At 43.5% G+C, this 16,154-nt stretch overlaps 1 protein-coding gene across 8 annotated transcripts; it reads right to left on the reverse strand.

Annotated features, from left to right (window-relative positions):
- Positions 1-167: 167 nt before the first annotated feature.
- LOC114860474 (TOM1-like protein 2) lies at positions 168-16,068 on the reverse strand. 8 transcript variants are annotated; one of them, XM_029159107.3, is made up of 16 exons: positions 15,924-16,068; positions 13,201-13,285; positions 11,912-11,990; positions 11,481-11,630; positions 10,898-11,032; positions 10,665-10,814; positions 10,349-10,465; positions 9,547-9,680; positions 9,035-9,077; positions 8,224-8,419; positions 7,862-7,976; positions 7,635-7,710; positions 6,924-6,998; positions 3,231-3,290; positions 2,688-2,724; positions 168-2,575 (listed from the first exon to the last, which is right to left on the reverse strand). In XM_029159107.3, the coding sequence occupies exons 1-16, from the start codon at positions 15,973-15,975 to the stop codon at positions 2,430-2,432; spliced, it is 1,650 nt and encodes a 549-aa protein (XP_029014940.1). In that variant the 5' UTR covers positions 15,976-16,068; the 3' UTR covers positions 168-2,429. The 8 variants fall into 8 exon arrangements, 7 of the variants coding, with proteins under 7 accessions (XP_029014940.1, XP_029014943.1, XP_055366998.1 ...); XM_029159110.3 differs by lacking the exon at positions 6,924-6,998; XM_055511023.1 differs by lacking the exon at positions 3,231-3,290.
- Between the last annotated feature and the right edge of the window lie 86 nt (positions 16,069-16,154).

The following is a 16,154-nucleotide window of genomic DNA, read 5'->3' on the forward strand; positions in this document are numbered from 1 at the left end:
GACAAGTGTCCATGAACCTCCGTACGGGAGGGGCCGATGGGCTCACGCCGTGGTATGTTTAGAGTAAGATTGAGGCTGGGTTGCATCAGTGCATGAGTGATGAGGAGTCAGGAGATCGTCACATGCAGTGAAGCCCAACTGGAAAGTAATCACAGACAGTTGTGAGGTAGAGGTCACACGTTGCTAGTGTTTTATTGGCCAGTTACATGTGCGTTAGGTCAAAAATCTGACCATTAGTAATGGCAGCGCAATGCACAGCCGAACAGACATAAGACATCCACCAGCAGGAAACAAACCTTTCAGGTTCAGAGGTTTCTGCCTTGTCAGTATTAAAAGACATTCAGTAACCATTGCAAACAGGACCTAAGCTTCATAAAAGCAAGTAACACAATACTCTGTTACAGATTCAGAGATAGGCAACACACAATCACAGGAAATTAAGTTCCCAATTAGTCATCTCCATTCAGCCGGCATCTTGTAATTAATTAATCAATTACCTGGCAACCATATTAACCCTTTATAGCCACGAGGCATTAAAAACAAGTTAAAGCTCATCAACTAAAATACATTTAAATAATTATTATGATTACGTACACAAACAGATTATCAACATGAGCATTGCATATGTCTCAACAAGTATTACACAATGAATATAGTCTGACAATATGGGCAATATTTAGGTCTTCACAACTTTTTTAAATGGACTGTATCTGATTGACAAGGTTCTTAAATTGAATGGAAAACAAGCTTTAATTGCTGTGTAAGTTAAAACAAACCAACGCATCAGCAAAAAGAGATGGAATGAAGGCAGGATTGTGTTTTGCCTCAAAGTGTGATCTTAAGTACACCCAGGACAAACTACAGTCAGTCAGTAACAGCTGCTGGGCAGCAGGTCCAACAAGAACAAATTAATCAAAAGTGGAATCAAAATATTGCTTTGACTACATAAAACAAAGATGAAGTACAATAATGTTGGTCTGATGCATGCTTCAGCCTGAACCACAAAACTATCAAGAAAACTAAACACAAACATGTTTTCTTTTTATGTGAACTATAAAATACAATGAGGGGATCAAATAACACATGAACCTCTTTCTTAAGGAAAATTATAAGCCAATACATTTTTAGCCAAGTACAAAAACAAAGTCCTGTATTTTGAGGTATAAGCACATTTTGAGTGACAACAGCGCCTTTGCTTTGCTGTATAGTTTGTCAATTATGGTGCCATGAAGTCATTCAATAACTGAAACACCATGATTTGACTTGCATGTTTCTAATGCCATCAAAAACTTTGCAGTTATAAGTTCAACCGTCCATCTACTTCTGCGTCAACATGATCAGCACTTACACTTGCTAGAAAAGTTATGTGCATAATGAAGTTATTCTAAACACCAGTTCCCATCCCATCCCTAGAAAAATATTAACAATCTTGTAAACAAAAAGGACAAAATACTTGCTTCAAAGTGCACAGACATTAGTTGTAGCAGGAGAACGTTCATCATCCCTTAACATTTAGAAACGTGTACTTTAATTACACATAAAATCAAGTTACAGTTGGTCTTTAAAGCCTTAATAGTCTTTGGAATTGTTGAATGTGGCTGCAATTGAAAACCCAATTGCAAAATAAACCTTTTGCAATTTGTTTTAGCTTCTCAGGAGTTGAAAAGACCAGTGGACATTTTTCATGCCACCTGCCGCTCGATTAGCCATTTAAAACATAACTGAGAATCTTAACTGGTGCTTTATAGGTGTGTTAGTTTTTTTATTCCCTTTCTTTTAAAGGAATGCTAGCATACACATAGATTAGCTATGATTTAGCTGTTATAATCATACTCTAGTTGGCATGAGCCGTTTCTTTACATCGCTAAAAGCAGCACATTAAAAGCATTACCAGGACTCTTCTGGAAATATTTGTAGCTAAAAATAAATGCAGAGCTCGACCATAACCACAGAGCTAGTTACATAATATATAACAAGCCATTAAAACAACAAATGCTTAAATTAGCAATTAGGTCGGTGCAGTAAAATACCACAATGTAGTCCTAATGTTATGCTTCCATACTAACAAAGTACAGATCCGCAGTGAACGTCTCCATCAATCATGCAGTAATATACCACATTTTAAGATCATGTCAGACAGTTCAGGTTGTCTTCCTTTGGTGGAGCGGTACAAATGAGATTCAGGTCTACAGGTAGTACATCCAACACTAACAGATTAATACATCCATATAGTAAAAATGCAACACAGCAGTGCACAGTAAACATGTTGGACCTCTGTATGCTAGAGCAACACTGTGGCATGAGAGCGACAAGGAGGCGGAGATCACTTACTACACCACTACCAGTCAGTGATGTAACCATTCTGGTAATGGTTTGGGGCAGAGACCTTTAGATGCCCAATAGAGACATTAAGCTTTTCTGAAAACAGTCTACAAGGCAAAGAGTGAATCTTCCGCCCGTTCAGCTTTCTTGTGGTTGCTGCTAGTGGCACGAGCTGGGAGGGCAGGGTCAGCTCCTGGGGGGGATGGAGGGGTGTCTGCTGCCTTGGCTCGCTCCTCAAGGAATTTGTCAAACTCTGAAAGGGACAGAAATATCTATTTGTCTAAAAGTATAGCTGAGAATTATCATTATTGTTATTATTGAGAAGGGAAAAAAATATATTTAAATGAACTGATCAGAGGCAGTACCTTCACTGGTCACCCCTTCCTCAGCTCCATCTCCTTTCTGTTAAAAGAAAACAAGTCACCCAATAACTTCCCTGTAATACAGAAATAAACGCCGGTGTAGAAGAACACAGTGAAGCTAATAGGAAAGACGGGACTGTAAGTTGAGACATATCATACCAAGCATTCATGAAGGTCTGTCAATGGTGCATCCTTCACACATTATTTACAGGTGAACACAACAAGGAGCCTTCTTGAGCCCAACTCCACAATTTCCACATGCATGTTATGTGGGATCATATTAACCATTTTAACTACTAACATCACCAGCTTTATTAGCATTTATAAGTCAAGCGTCAGCGTAAACTGTTTTCTGTCAGTAACTAGCAAATAAAATGAAATAAAAAAGCAAACAAGTGAAGTTAAAGAAAACTGAAGTGAATGTATCAGATGAGATGGGTGAGGTGGATGAAATGTGCCAAGAAAAGCAAAAAAAATAGGGTAAAAGAGAAAGAAGAAACAAAGAAACAAGAAGAAAAGAGATAAATCAAGGTAAAGAAGTCTCACCACGTCAGCACAGAGCCACTCCTCTATGTCATCCATGACAGAGGACTGCGATACGGGGATCTATGGAGCAAAGCCATGGACAAACCAAGGGGTAGCGCCAAAGCCACACAACAGAAAAACACCCAAGCCCAACAACAAAAACAAAAATGATAACACACACACACACACACACACACACACACACACACACACACACATAAATAAGAATATGAATCACTAAGGGCTCAGAAGAGAAGATAAAAACAAAAAGAAAGTCATCTGCCGACACTTAACTTCCCTCGACTCTGTGCTCTTACAGTTTTATCAAGTGCAACAACCTGCTGCTCAGCTGTCTTTTATGAAAACAGGAGTTCCCAGGTAGTGTATTGTTCAGATTAGCTCCGTAGCACTGGCACGGTTTAACAGCTGCCGACTAATATCACACAGCAGCGTTAATTATTCCACATCATTAGTTAATTAGCCAATCGCTTGAATGTGATTAAGGCATTGATTGGATGGGAAAAGCCGAAAGCACAGGGGCCGTCGAGAGGCAGGGCAATCCCATGGCATACACATACTGCATATGGAGCAGTATGTGCTCACACACACACACACACACACACACACACACACACACACGGCAAGCAGTGACTGTGATGCTGGAAGTCATGTCAGAGTGGATGGTGACACTTGTGTTCACGTACAGTAGGTGTTGGGCAAAAGTGAAGTAAAGCAGGACCGCGAGGCAAGTGTGTGTGTGTGTATGTATGTGTATGTATGTGTATATATATACACACTCTATTCTCACCCTCCGCGGGTGGTCTCATCCACTTTCCAAGCTCGGGTCCTCTACCAGAGGCCAGGGAGCTTGAGGGTTCTGCGCAGTATCCTTGCTGTTCCTAGGACTGCACTTATTTGGACTGAGATTTCGGATGTTTTTCCAGGGATCTGTCGTAGCCACTCCTCCAGTTTGGGGGTCACAGCCCCTAGTGCTCCGATCACCACAGGCACCACTGTGGCCTTCACCTTCCAAGCCTTCTCCAGTTCTTCCCTGAGCCCTTGGTATTTCTCTAGTTTCTCATGTTCCTTTTTCCTGATGTTGCCATCGCTTGGTATTGCCACATCCACCACTACGGCTTTCCTCTGCTCTTTATCCACCACCACAATGTCTGGTTGGTTCGCCATTACCATTCTGTCAGTCTGGATCTGGAAGTCCCACAGGATCTTGGCTCGCTCGTTCTCTACCACCTTGGGAGGTGTTTCCCACTTTGACCTTGGGGTTTCCAGTCCATACTCCGCGCAGATGTTCCTGTATACTATGCCAGCCACTTGGTTTTGGCGTTCCATGTATGCTTTGCCTGCCAGCATCTTACACCCTGCAGTTATGTGCTGGATCGTCTCTGGGGCCTCTTTGCACAGTCTACACCTTGGGTCTTGTCTGGTGTGGTAGATCTGGGCCTCTATGGCTCTGGTGCTCAGGGCCTGCTCCTGTGCAGCCAGGATGAGTGCCTCTGTGCTGTCCTTTAGCCCGGCCCTTTCAAGCCATTGGTAGGATTTGTTGAGATCAGCCACTTCAGTTATGTTTCGGTGGTACATCCCGTGTAAGGGCTTGTCCTCCCATGATGGTCCTTCTTCCAGCATCTCATCCTCTGTGCTCCACTGCCTGAGACATTCACTCAGCACGTCATCTGTCGGGGCCTTATCCTTGATGTACTTATGGATCTTGGATGTTTCATCCCGGATAGTGGCTCTCACGCTCACTAGTCCTCGGCCTCCTTCCTTGCGGCTAGCGTATAGTCTCAGGGTGCTGGATTTGGGGTGGAACCCTCCATGCATGGTGAGGAGCTTTCGTGTCTTAACATCTGTGGTCTGTATCTCTTCCTTTGGCCACCTTATTATTCCTGCAGGGTATCTGATCACTGGCAGGGCATAGTTGTTTATTGCCTGGGATTTGTTCTTGCCATTGAGCTGGCTTCTTAGGACTTGCCTTACTCGTTGGAGGTATTTGGCTGTTGCCGCATTCCTTGTTGCCTGTTCAAGGTTGCCGTTTGCCTGTGGTATTCCAAGGTACTTGTAGTTGTCCTCAATGTCTGCTATTGTTCCTTCTGGAAGTGAGACCCCTTCTGTGTGGATTACCTTGCCTCTCTTTGTCACCATCCTCCCACATTTCTCGAGCCCGAATGACATCCCGATGTCTGAGCTGTAGATCCTTGTGGTGTGGATCAGCGAGTCGATGTCTCGCTCATTCTTAGCGTACAGCTTGATGTCGTCCATGTAGAGGAGGTGACTTATGGTGGCCCCGTTCCGGAGTCTGTATCCATAGCCAGTCTTGTTTATTATTTGGCTGAGGGGGTTCAGACCTATGCAGAACAGCAGTGGGGACAGTGCATCTCCTTGGTATATGCCACATTTGATGGATACTTGGGCAAGTGGCTTCCCATTGGCTTCAAGTGTGGTTTTCCACAACCTCATCAAGTTTGCAATGAAGGCCCTTAGAGTTCTGTTGATGTTGTACAGCTCCAAGCATTCAGTGATCCATGTGTGTGGCATTGAGTCATAGGCTTTCTTGTAGTCGATCCAGGCTGTGCACAGGTTGGTGTGTCGCGCTCTGCAGTCTTGGGCAACTGTTCTGTCTACCAGGAGTTGGTGTTTGGCTCCTCTGGTATCCTTACCAATGCCCTTCTGTGCATCGCTCATGTATTGACCCATGTGCCCACTTATCTTAGCGGCGATGATGCCTGACATGAGCTTCCATGTTGTGGAGAGACAGGTTATTGGCCGGTAGTTGGATGGGACAGTACCCTTTGAGGGATCCTTCATTATCAGGATCGTTCGCCCTTTGGTTAGCCATTCAGGGTGAGTCCCATCCCTTAGCAGCTGGTTCATTTGTGCTGCCAGGCGCTCATGGATTGCAGTGAGTTTCTTTAGCCAGTAGGCGTGGATCATGTATATTAATCCTATCTTCTAGATATGATCCTTTAAAAGCATTCATAGTCAAATTATCAAGTTAATTGTTAAAGGTTACACATCTAACTAGATGGTTAATTTAAGTATGGTTAGATTGAGACATGGAAGGTTGTCATTAAGAAAAATTAGTGTATTCACTAAAGATCCACCGTTAAAGGACAGCTGACTAATACTCACCACTACAAAGCAAACCACAATGCACACATTTATGTGTGTTTACAGGATATGTTGCCAGTACTCTAGCATGTTTGTTGCTGTGTAGCAGAAGTATATGTACTCCTCCGCTGTTAGCTGAGCTGATGGAGGCTTCTGGAGATGATGCTTATTATTCCATTTAGAGGAAAGCAAAGGTGAAAACTATCAGTGAGGGGTCAAATGTTTTCGGATTTCGATATGGGCTCTAGAGACGAGCAATATGGCTAAATATTATATGTATTAAATAAATTACAAATCAAGATACTTGATCCTGCTAAATACTGTAATTGGTCATAAACTTGTTTTTGCACAGCAGGGTATCGTCATATTGCCCAACACTAGAGTACGACACATCTACTTGGCGTGGAGGTGGGTAAAAACAGATGATATCGGGCTAACTTTGAGCCGTGAGATGTCAAAGCAGCGAGATGAGTCTCAAAGTAAAGCGCATCTTATGAGGATTATGGAAGAAGCCAGAGGAGCTGACAGAAAGGGTGATGGTGGTCATGAGGGAGGAGTAAAAGGAGGACACACTGAGGATGGAGTCCTCACCATTCCTTGGGTAATAAGCCAGCTGTCTATGGGCAGCTCCTGATCTGCTGGGTTATCATCCCCTTTAACCCTCAGCTGAATCAACAACAGAACAACACCTTACACAAAAGAAGAAAGGCAGCAGGCCCCCACCACAGCAAAGCATACAGCGCAGAAAGAGAAGACAGAGGAGAAGTCAAATATGCAAGAGACGATTTTCATTTAAAAAGCGTAAAAATAAAAAGAAGAAAGAAAATGAACAGAAGATTCACTCTATAAAGATGAAAATGAGTAAAAGAAAAAAGGTACAAAGACTTTGACCTCCCTCAAATAAAAGTACTGTGGCTGAAGCAGTGAAGGTAACTAAAAGGTGTGTGTGCAATCATGTCTGTGTACTTTGCCATAACCATGCACAGGTATTACAGCAGATGCTCGGACAGAGAGACTAGCAAAGAATAATGGTTTCCAGTGGAAACTGAGTGTGAAGAACAAAAACAGAACTGCCGGAGGCTAATGCTGCGTGTTTATTACCTAAACAGCCACCACAGTCAGGAAGATTTCTTATATCTACTTAGACTTATAAAAGATTGCACCATTCTGTTTGGTTTCACGCCACACAAAAGTTACACAACTATTTCAAAACATGACAAAACCAGCGTCTGAGGACAGACCAGACAGACTGTAATCACTGTGTCAAATCTGTATTAAAGTACATGTGCACAGTGCACTCACCCCTCCTGCATTCTGCTGTCTTACATCCAAAGCTGACGCCAGACCACCCAGAGCCTGTGGGTCCTCATACTTTACACTGCAGGAAAACACAAACCATGCAGAAAAGTAAACACGGTATCACTGCCTGATATATATGACAAGCCTAAAATAACCTTTCTTCCTATCTGCTTAGCTATTATAAGTTAATTAAATGAATAAACCTAGACAAGATATGGGCCTTCGCCTACTTTTTACGTTGTTCAGCCAGAGAGCTGCTCCTGGTCTGCGCAAACATGTCAAAGTCATCCTGGTCACGGCCTGATAGAGAGGACAGCGTGCCGCTCACACTGTCTGAACCTACATCTGGAGTGAGATGGTGGCAGAATGAGAAAAAAGTAAAGAATCTGTACAGAAAACGACCTTCCTCTTTGGGTTTACCTCTACGACATTATAACCAGCTAAAAAGCAGATGATGAACTATTTCAACTGCTTCTCCAATTGAATGGGATGTTGCATGACAGTGACAATTGGAAAGCGAGACATGCATCAGCTGTGGCTTTCATACATGGTTTTATGATAAAGCATAGATATAACATCATCCAGACGTTACCAAGGCTAGCTAGTGCAGTGGACAGTGAGGCGGCAGTGGGGTTGGGAGCTGGGGGAGCAGCGGCTCCAGCGGTGGCTCCAGCAGTGGCTCCAGCAGTGGAGCAGGGTGGAGGGCTGGACGTGATCCTTGGCGTAACCACAGAAGGTGAGCCTGGACCAAGGTCTATCAGGTTGTCCTCGGTGGCCTCGGACAACATCTGACAAAACACGCAAAAAAAGGTGAGTCAAAAAATAGCATAAGATCCATGTGACTTAGGTGAGGACATGTTTGCTCTTTGTATACAGAGATTAGAATTCTACTGGGTCGACTATTTGCACAAATTGAGACAACACTGCGGGTCAGAAGTGAACTGGAGACTTTGAGAGGGTGAGAAAGTAGGAGAGTTAGAGGGAGGAAAAGATAGCACCAATAACACTAACGCAGGCACATGCATCTAGGAATTATTTCCACTAGACATTCATGGCTCTGGTAATGGTCATACTTGCCTCCGTCAGCTAGCCACAATACAAACACACAGAGCACACAGACAGATCAACAGCACGCAAGCACCACCAGCTAACTGGGATGTGATAGAAGACGCCCCAGGCAAATCACAGATACGGGCACTGTTTGTGTTCAGTTTCACAAAGATAAAATACTATTTATTTAAATACTGTTACTGTTAGACAGTTTACTACAGGAAGTGTAGATGTAAACTGTGGGAGTTTTTTTTAAAAACATGCCAAAAGCTAAATTAAAAAAATCCAAAGCAGAGAATTTGGGTTATTTTGCTGTCTGTGTTTTGAAGCAGGGCTTTGTTGGCGGTACTCACCCCGTTGTTCTGTGCAGCTCTACCCGACCTGTACCTCTCATACCTGGGAGCGAAACAGAAAAACCTTTGAATGTTTTACCAGAAGCTTTGCGAGGTTCAAATGGTAACACGCGTTTTATCTTCAGAAACCTCATGAAAGAGACATTTTAGCAGTTGAAGCCAGAGAACGTTTTAAAAGGAATGTTATTCACAGCGCTTCAAAGGCGATCATTCACTATGGGATGTTTGGACTCAGTGACAATGTTGAGTACAGTACATGCCAAATCTGTGCTGAGTTGGTTTTCTCAATTAAAATAAATTTAACAAAAGACAATGTTTTCATTTAACAACACATAGAACTTTAATCTACTTTTGGGATCATGGTTTGGTTGGTACAAGTCTTGCACATCTCATGTCTTGGAACATGTAAGTCACACCACCTCTACAAAAGGTAAACCTTCAGATGTTTGTCGATGATGCTTGTCGTTGCTAAAATAAACAAGCAGTCGGATTGACTGTTTGATTGATCGTACCTCTCATATCGGAGGAAAATGTTGTTGAGGTCATCATTGACATGTAGCAGCTCCTCGGTGACTTCCTCGTTAGAAACGCATGAAATCAGCTCAACCACTCTCTGCTGCATAGCCCTGCACGTCCCGTTCAGCTCCTAGACAGATTGATGAGCAATGTGATGGAAATATAGATGAATTACGACACGGAAAACAGATTTGTTGCTAAAGCCTGGAAAACCAAAAGGCAGGTTCTGTCCGTTAGATCAGATCTGGATCTGGCCTTAAGCCGCCTGTTCTCATGCACACAGATAAATGAACATGAACCCTTCGAGTCCTGCGCGTGTGAATTAATAACTTGGCACAGGTCAGGACCTCATCCCATAAACATAGTCAGAAGTACATATGGGAAAGCAGGTTCGCTAAAGCAGGTCCGTGTGATGTCGGTGCTTGTCCTCTCAGGGGCTGCCGGTCGCACAAGCAGCTTACTCGTTTGATGTCCGACATGTGTGAAATGAGCTTGTGAAAGGTCAAGCGAAAGTAAGTTAAGGCCCAGATAAAATGTAAATGCTCTACTCCCCCCTAGTGGCTGCAGCGAGTTACAGCTTTTCAATAATAAAATGGAGACATTATCTTTTAAATAATAACAACATATACTGTTACAGTCTCTGTATATACATTTTTGTTTGTGTCTTTGCAGTGAAATATTAATTTGTCACATTAAGTGAGAACTGAACTGATGATTTAACAGGAATAAAATGGCGCCACCACTTACTCTCTTTCACATAAAGCAGCACTGCCTTGGTCCTTAGTGAATTAAACTAACCTGCAGTAACTCAAGGTCAGAAGCGTCCTCTTGGCCAGGGACCATCTCTGTTAGCATCTCTGACATGACTTTGATGTTTCCTCTCACTACATCCAGTTCACTGCGCAGCCGGGCGATCTAAAAGGACAGACCACGCATTTAAAAACATCTAGGGATTGAAGATGATTATCTTGGTGAAGTGGGTAATCAGTGAGTGTACTTCTTAAAACAAGAAAAATCAAAATCATCTTTAAATCACGCTTTTTACTATATTCTGCATAAATACAGCAAATAAAACCTATTTACTTGACAAGGAAGTGCTGCCGATGTGCCTCACCTGTTCAGGGGTTGCAGTGATGGGGCCGGGGATGTGGGAGACCTGCGTGGCAGAGCACGGGGCAGGGGTCACGGCAGGCTTAGGAGCGCCTGCAGCAGGCGAGGAGGGGGCCAGGTACTTGCTCATGGCTGGGTCCACTTCTGGTGTACCCTGAATAAAAGAAGAACAGCCTTTTGCAAAATTACTGCACAAACACACATGTATACTGTCAAAGGAAGTATTGTCTGCCTAACCCTTTGCGGTGTGTGGATTGGAGACAATGCATCTAGGTCTGCCATTGGGAACTCAATGCCCTTCCTCTTCAGCTCCTCATAAATGTGGACCACCCCGGTTAGATCAGGGCTACTCCTGAAGGCGTCAGCCCAGGCCTGCCAGAACAAACACATCAAAGCTACAGTGTTGGCGCAGAGAAGGATTTTTTTATACATCTAAAAAAAAGAGAAAGTGCCTGGAATATCCTTGAACACAACTAAATATTAACAAGTTGGAAGACATGTGGAGAAGACCACCTGTTGACTGTGCTGACTCCTGGTAACCATATACTGTAGCACAGGAGGCTGCAGTGTTTTGTTCAACACCTGGGAAGTAGAGCATGCGGTGCCCAGCTGGCTTTCACTGGCGCAAGTGATACCAGATACACAGCTGACTGCACCTTAGAAGCCATGCAGTATCTATAGCTATCATTCCTCACTATTTTTAAATGTGAGCACATTCTAGAATTCTGATAAGTCAGATAAACAGCAGAAACTGCAGTGGGTCACAAACTTTCAGGATTTGAGGACACAAAATAAACATATAGGTAAACAGGTCACGTACCTGTATGAGGGACAGTACTTTGTCTTGTACAATGGTTGGAGGATTGGACTTTGGAGAGATAATTTTGACCAGTACTCCATCTATGAAATCTCTGTTGGCCACGTGCACATGAAACCTGTGGCCACAGTTCTTCACGCATGTCTCCAACACCTGCGGAGATTGAAAGGATTAAATGGACACCGGAGGCTGACGCATGAAAAGATCTGCAGAGGAGGTAAGTCTGGGTGAAGCGTGGCAGAGAAAGGGAGGCTTTGCGCTCAGGTGTTAACTAAAGGTCTCAGGCAGGTGACAGCACACAGAAGGCGAACACTAAAAAACTAAATAAACTGACTATTCACCACCCACACTTCTGAACGTTTGGCTGAATTAATGCCTCATGAAAATTTTTACATTACAAATAAATTCCAATTAAAAAAAAGGGAACTTCTCACAGTTAGCCCCAGCATCACTTCTCTGTAGTTCTTATTGCCGCTGAGTCTCTTCTTCAGCGCCCGCATCGCATCTTTTGGCCTGGAGGGAATCAGAAAAAGGAGGAACAGCTGCATAAGTCACCTCAGCTGAGACCAGGCGTAACATCTTCATGGCTTCATTGGACTAAATGTCATTCTGTGCTACAAAACCAGATGCTAGTCAGTGCAACTCTTTGACCAAGACAGAGACTGTCACACCATCTGCTTCTGTCTCTTCTTTCTGCGTGACTACTGTGTTTCTCCCAAGGCAAGATGAAAGCTGCCCATGCATGAAGAGTTCAGGCTGGCTGTCCGCCTCAAACTGCCCATCTCCTCAGTGCAGGCGGGCTGTAATAGGCTTTTATGAACTTTTCCATGAGCCTCAGTACATTTACTGTGTAAGTGAAAGAACTGAAACAGGTAGAAATACAGAGCATAAATACTTTATGCCTCTATATTATTTATCCTACTTTGTGTTTTCTACACAATTTTAATAATTCATCACTTTAAAGCACATATTACCAAATGCAGTTGCAAACACCCCTGAATGAGTTCAACAGACATTTTCTAACTTGTGTTCAGTGAAACGCCCTCACTCTCTCATTCTGTGTGACTGTGGTGATGTCTTTGAGTCCGACAGAGGGGACCCACGGCTCATGCCAATACAATGAATGTGTGTAGGACGTAAGAATGTGGAAACTAAAAGGAAAAGAAAAGAAAAAGAGCTGAGGGAAAGCAGCCATTTTACAAGTTCAAGTATTTCAAAATTAATCTTCGCTATAAATTTGATAAGGCTGAATAAAAATGATAAACAGCCACTATGTTTGTTGACTTTTCCTGTTAAAAAACACGCTCCGCCCACAGGATGAGTGGAACAGGAAGGGGACTGTCTGTCTATCGGATGCTGTTACTTGTCAGCAATAAACTTCCTTTAGGATACCAGAGGGCTAAATATAACCATAATAAAACAGAACGCAATAATCTGAGATGACCCGTTGGTAAGAACTGACACTATTCTAACAAACAAACTGTTGGCTGGACATTTTTATTATAGGAAGCCGATATATGAATTTCATCAATTCACACAGTGACTCAGTCAGTGATACCTAAAGAAACAAAAGGTTTCCTGTTGTTTGGTTCTGCTGGCGAAGCTCAGCAGTCAGTGGATTCATTTCCTTGAGACACTCAGTCAGTATGTTAAACAATGGAGAACAATGAACCCTATTTGGCCTAAACATTTGTTTATTCTATGTACGTCTGTACCAACTCACCCCTCTTCTGTCTCATTTATGATGTCACAGATTTCCATGTTGAGGGACCAGTCTTCATTCTGTAGGCCTCCATCTGTGGCTCTCTCTAGAAAACACGAAACACAAGCGCTTCAATAAAAACATCATTACGTTTGATTTTATTCGAGGCTCCGCTGCAGCGTTTCCATACAAAGATAACAAGCCACGTGTTAGGACCTCAACAGCTTTTATTAGTCTCTAATACCGGTTCTGTGATGCGAGAGACACTCTGGCTTTCTGCACAGACACAAACTGTTCACAATCAGACACGATGTCAGGTTAAATCAGGTGCTGCAGGAAACATGTCACTGCCATTAATCAGTGGAAACACAAACTACTGTATAGAAGTTTGGGAATACTCTCAACACAACTCTGTGACAGTAACTTTTAGCTGTGATACCTGAGCAATCATTCACAACCCACAGGCTCAGCACAGGCTTGGTCCTCGCTCACTAATTAAAGCTACCAATGCTTTACATAACATCAAGAGTAAAGCTGTTGCATAAGCAAGTCAGCAAAGAGTGACAGACTTCAGTGCCCGGTGTCTTTCTAGTGTCCCTACATATATTGCTGATACAAACCTAATTGAAATTATAAATTCAAATGCTGTGTTACATTTCGGGGTTGGAACTGCCTCATGTGTTTATGACCATGAGGAGCCACAGTGATGAACTGACCTTATAATCACCAATGTGCTCCTCACTCTAAGCCCTCCAACAGTCCTCTGAATCCATCCATCATGTGAACGCTGCCATTCACAGAAAGAAATGATTTTCTACTGAAGCAAACTGTGAATAATTTCCAGTGACTGACACTCAGTAGATCCTCATTAAACTCTGCGTGAGCTTGGACAGGAAGCGCTTGTCTCTCTGAAGCCCAGAGGCCCCGTGCAAGCTGTCATGCCCAAGCCAAGAGCCTCTCACTGGACTGTGTTGCATTTTCATTTGGGAAGGCCTGAAATCCACAACTTATTCATGCTGTAGCTCATCCTCGCTAATCAACTTATCCGAGAGCAGGCAGCCACCAGAGACGGGTGTCATCTTAGGGACAAACAGCAAGTGGCATCTATAAACGTGCTTATCTAGAAAGACGACGACAAAGAGAGGTTTGACGTAAGCACCAAGCAGCTATGTGGGTCATTGTTAGGTTGTGCAGGTTTTAAAAAAAGAAGTTTGAAAGAATTTACCAACTTCTGCCACTGAACCATCCACTCTAAGCACAAGTGGGTTGTCAGGGTAGAGCTTGGGTAGTAAAGAGAGACAAGGGTAAGACAAATGTGGTTGAAATGAGCTACAGCAGCAACAAGCACAGCTTTGCAAATGAAGTTTAAATCCTTGTCAAGTGCATTCTTTTGTGGTGTTGTGTCAATCCACACAGTGTTGGGAATTGAGACCACTCCAGTTTAGCCAGTCAATCACATGGCTTTAACAGTGGCAGGCTGTGCCACGTACTGCTGCCAGCGTCACAAACATCTACAGTGTCTCTCGATGTAGGAGTACCCACGAAAAGACAGTCAGCTGAATATCCAAGTGGCTGAAATGTGCAGGGCTCTGTGTCACAGACAGTTAGCTAACATGACACATGGAATTGTGAAATTGTGAACATGCGATGTACAGGCCTACTTACATACAATCACTAAAGATTCTGTGTTACATGTTGGTTAGAGATAGTATGGGACACAGCCACTAATGCCCCATGCCTCTCTCATCAGCCGTTCTGTCTACTATCGGCTCCTCTGTCATTGTGGCAGGTAAGGTGATCCTTCCACAGCCCTACTGCTGTGGTGTGAGGTACCACTGCAATAATCAGACAGACAGCTGACGGTGCAGCACAGTGCAGCCACACGATCAAAGCAGCAGATACAGTCCTTGTTGTCAAATGAGACGCGCTGCAAACAGCCCAGTGCAAGACCTGGGAATAAAATGCAAGAGATGACACACTTTGATTGACAATAGAGAATAAACCTTCATACAAAGAGCTTCTTTGCTTTAGCATCGGTGAGTCTGATCAACGCACCGATTTGTCATTTCACACAAACCTGACAACATTTGACGTCTGTACACACTGGTTTTATTTAAAGAGAGTCCATTGGTCAACTGTGAATATTAGAACAATATGATCAGCAAATGATTCTGTGACAGAGGCTTAAACATAACAACATTTTACAAATAGAAAGTGCAAATGCTATTAGTGTGAAACCAGTGTAGGATAATTTATGCATTGTTTAATGACACAGACATATCACGACATTGGTGAGAACCAACCTCTGACAGCGTTCGATCTTGTGCAAACCGTATAAACACCGCAGCACAGAGCACAAAACCGAGCCACGTTAGACGAACCAAGCCCTGAGGTCAACTTTTGTTCAGGAGCTCCAGGAATAGTGGACAAATCTCGTCACCTCACTCCACCCGCGTCATCCTCTTTCGCCACATTAACGTGAAAACGTCACTGTCCCCAAATGCACAGTGATTTGGCGCAATGCCCCGTGAATACAGCAGAGTAAGTTGTTAGTCAGAACATTAGCTAAAAGCTCGTTCCGAGCAGACGACGTTGGCTGCTTGCTAGCTCGCCTTTTCCACGGGCGCAGCCTTCACGCAGCGTAAATCCTGGTAAAAAACGCCAAGTGTTTGGCCACGCGGAAATTCACTCAAGTGGTGGAGGAAAAAACACATAACTAAAGGATAATTCCAAAGCTACGTTACCTATGCACTGGCCCACCGGAGTGCTGAACGGATTGCCAAGCAGGAACTCCATTTTGACAACAAACAATCCGCTCGGGAACGAGCGAAGCTGAGGCCCGGAGGCGGCGCCACTAGGCCCCGCCCACAGAGAAATCCAATTGAAGAAAAGAGCAAACGTTTCAAACGATTGGCTGAAATTGATGTCAATCATATTTAATGACTGAAGCTACGTTCAACAAATACAACGCACAA

The sequence above is a fragment of the Betta splendens genome, chromosome 8, assembly GCF_900634795.4.
Source record: "Betta splendens chromosome 8, fBetSpl5.4, whole genome shotgun sequence".
NCBI classification, from domain to species: domain Eukaryota; kingdom Metazoa; phylum Chordata; class Actinopteri; order Anabantiformes; family Osphronemidae; genus Betta; species Betta splendens.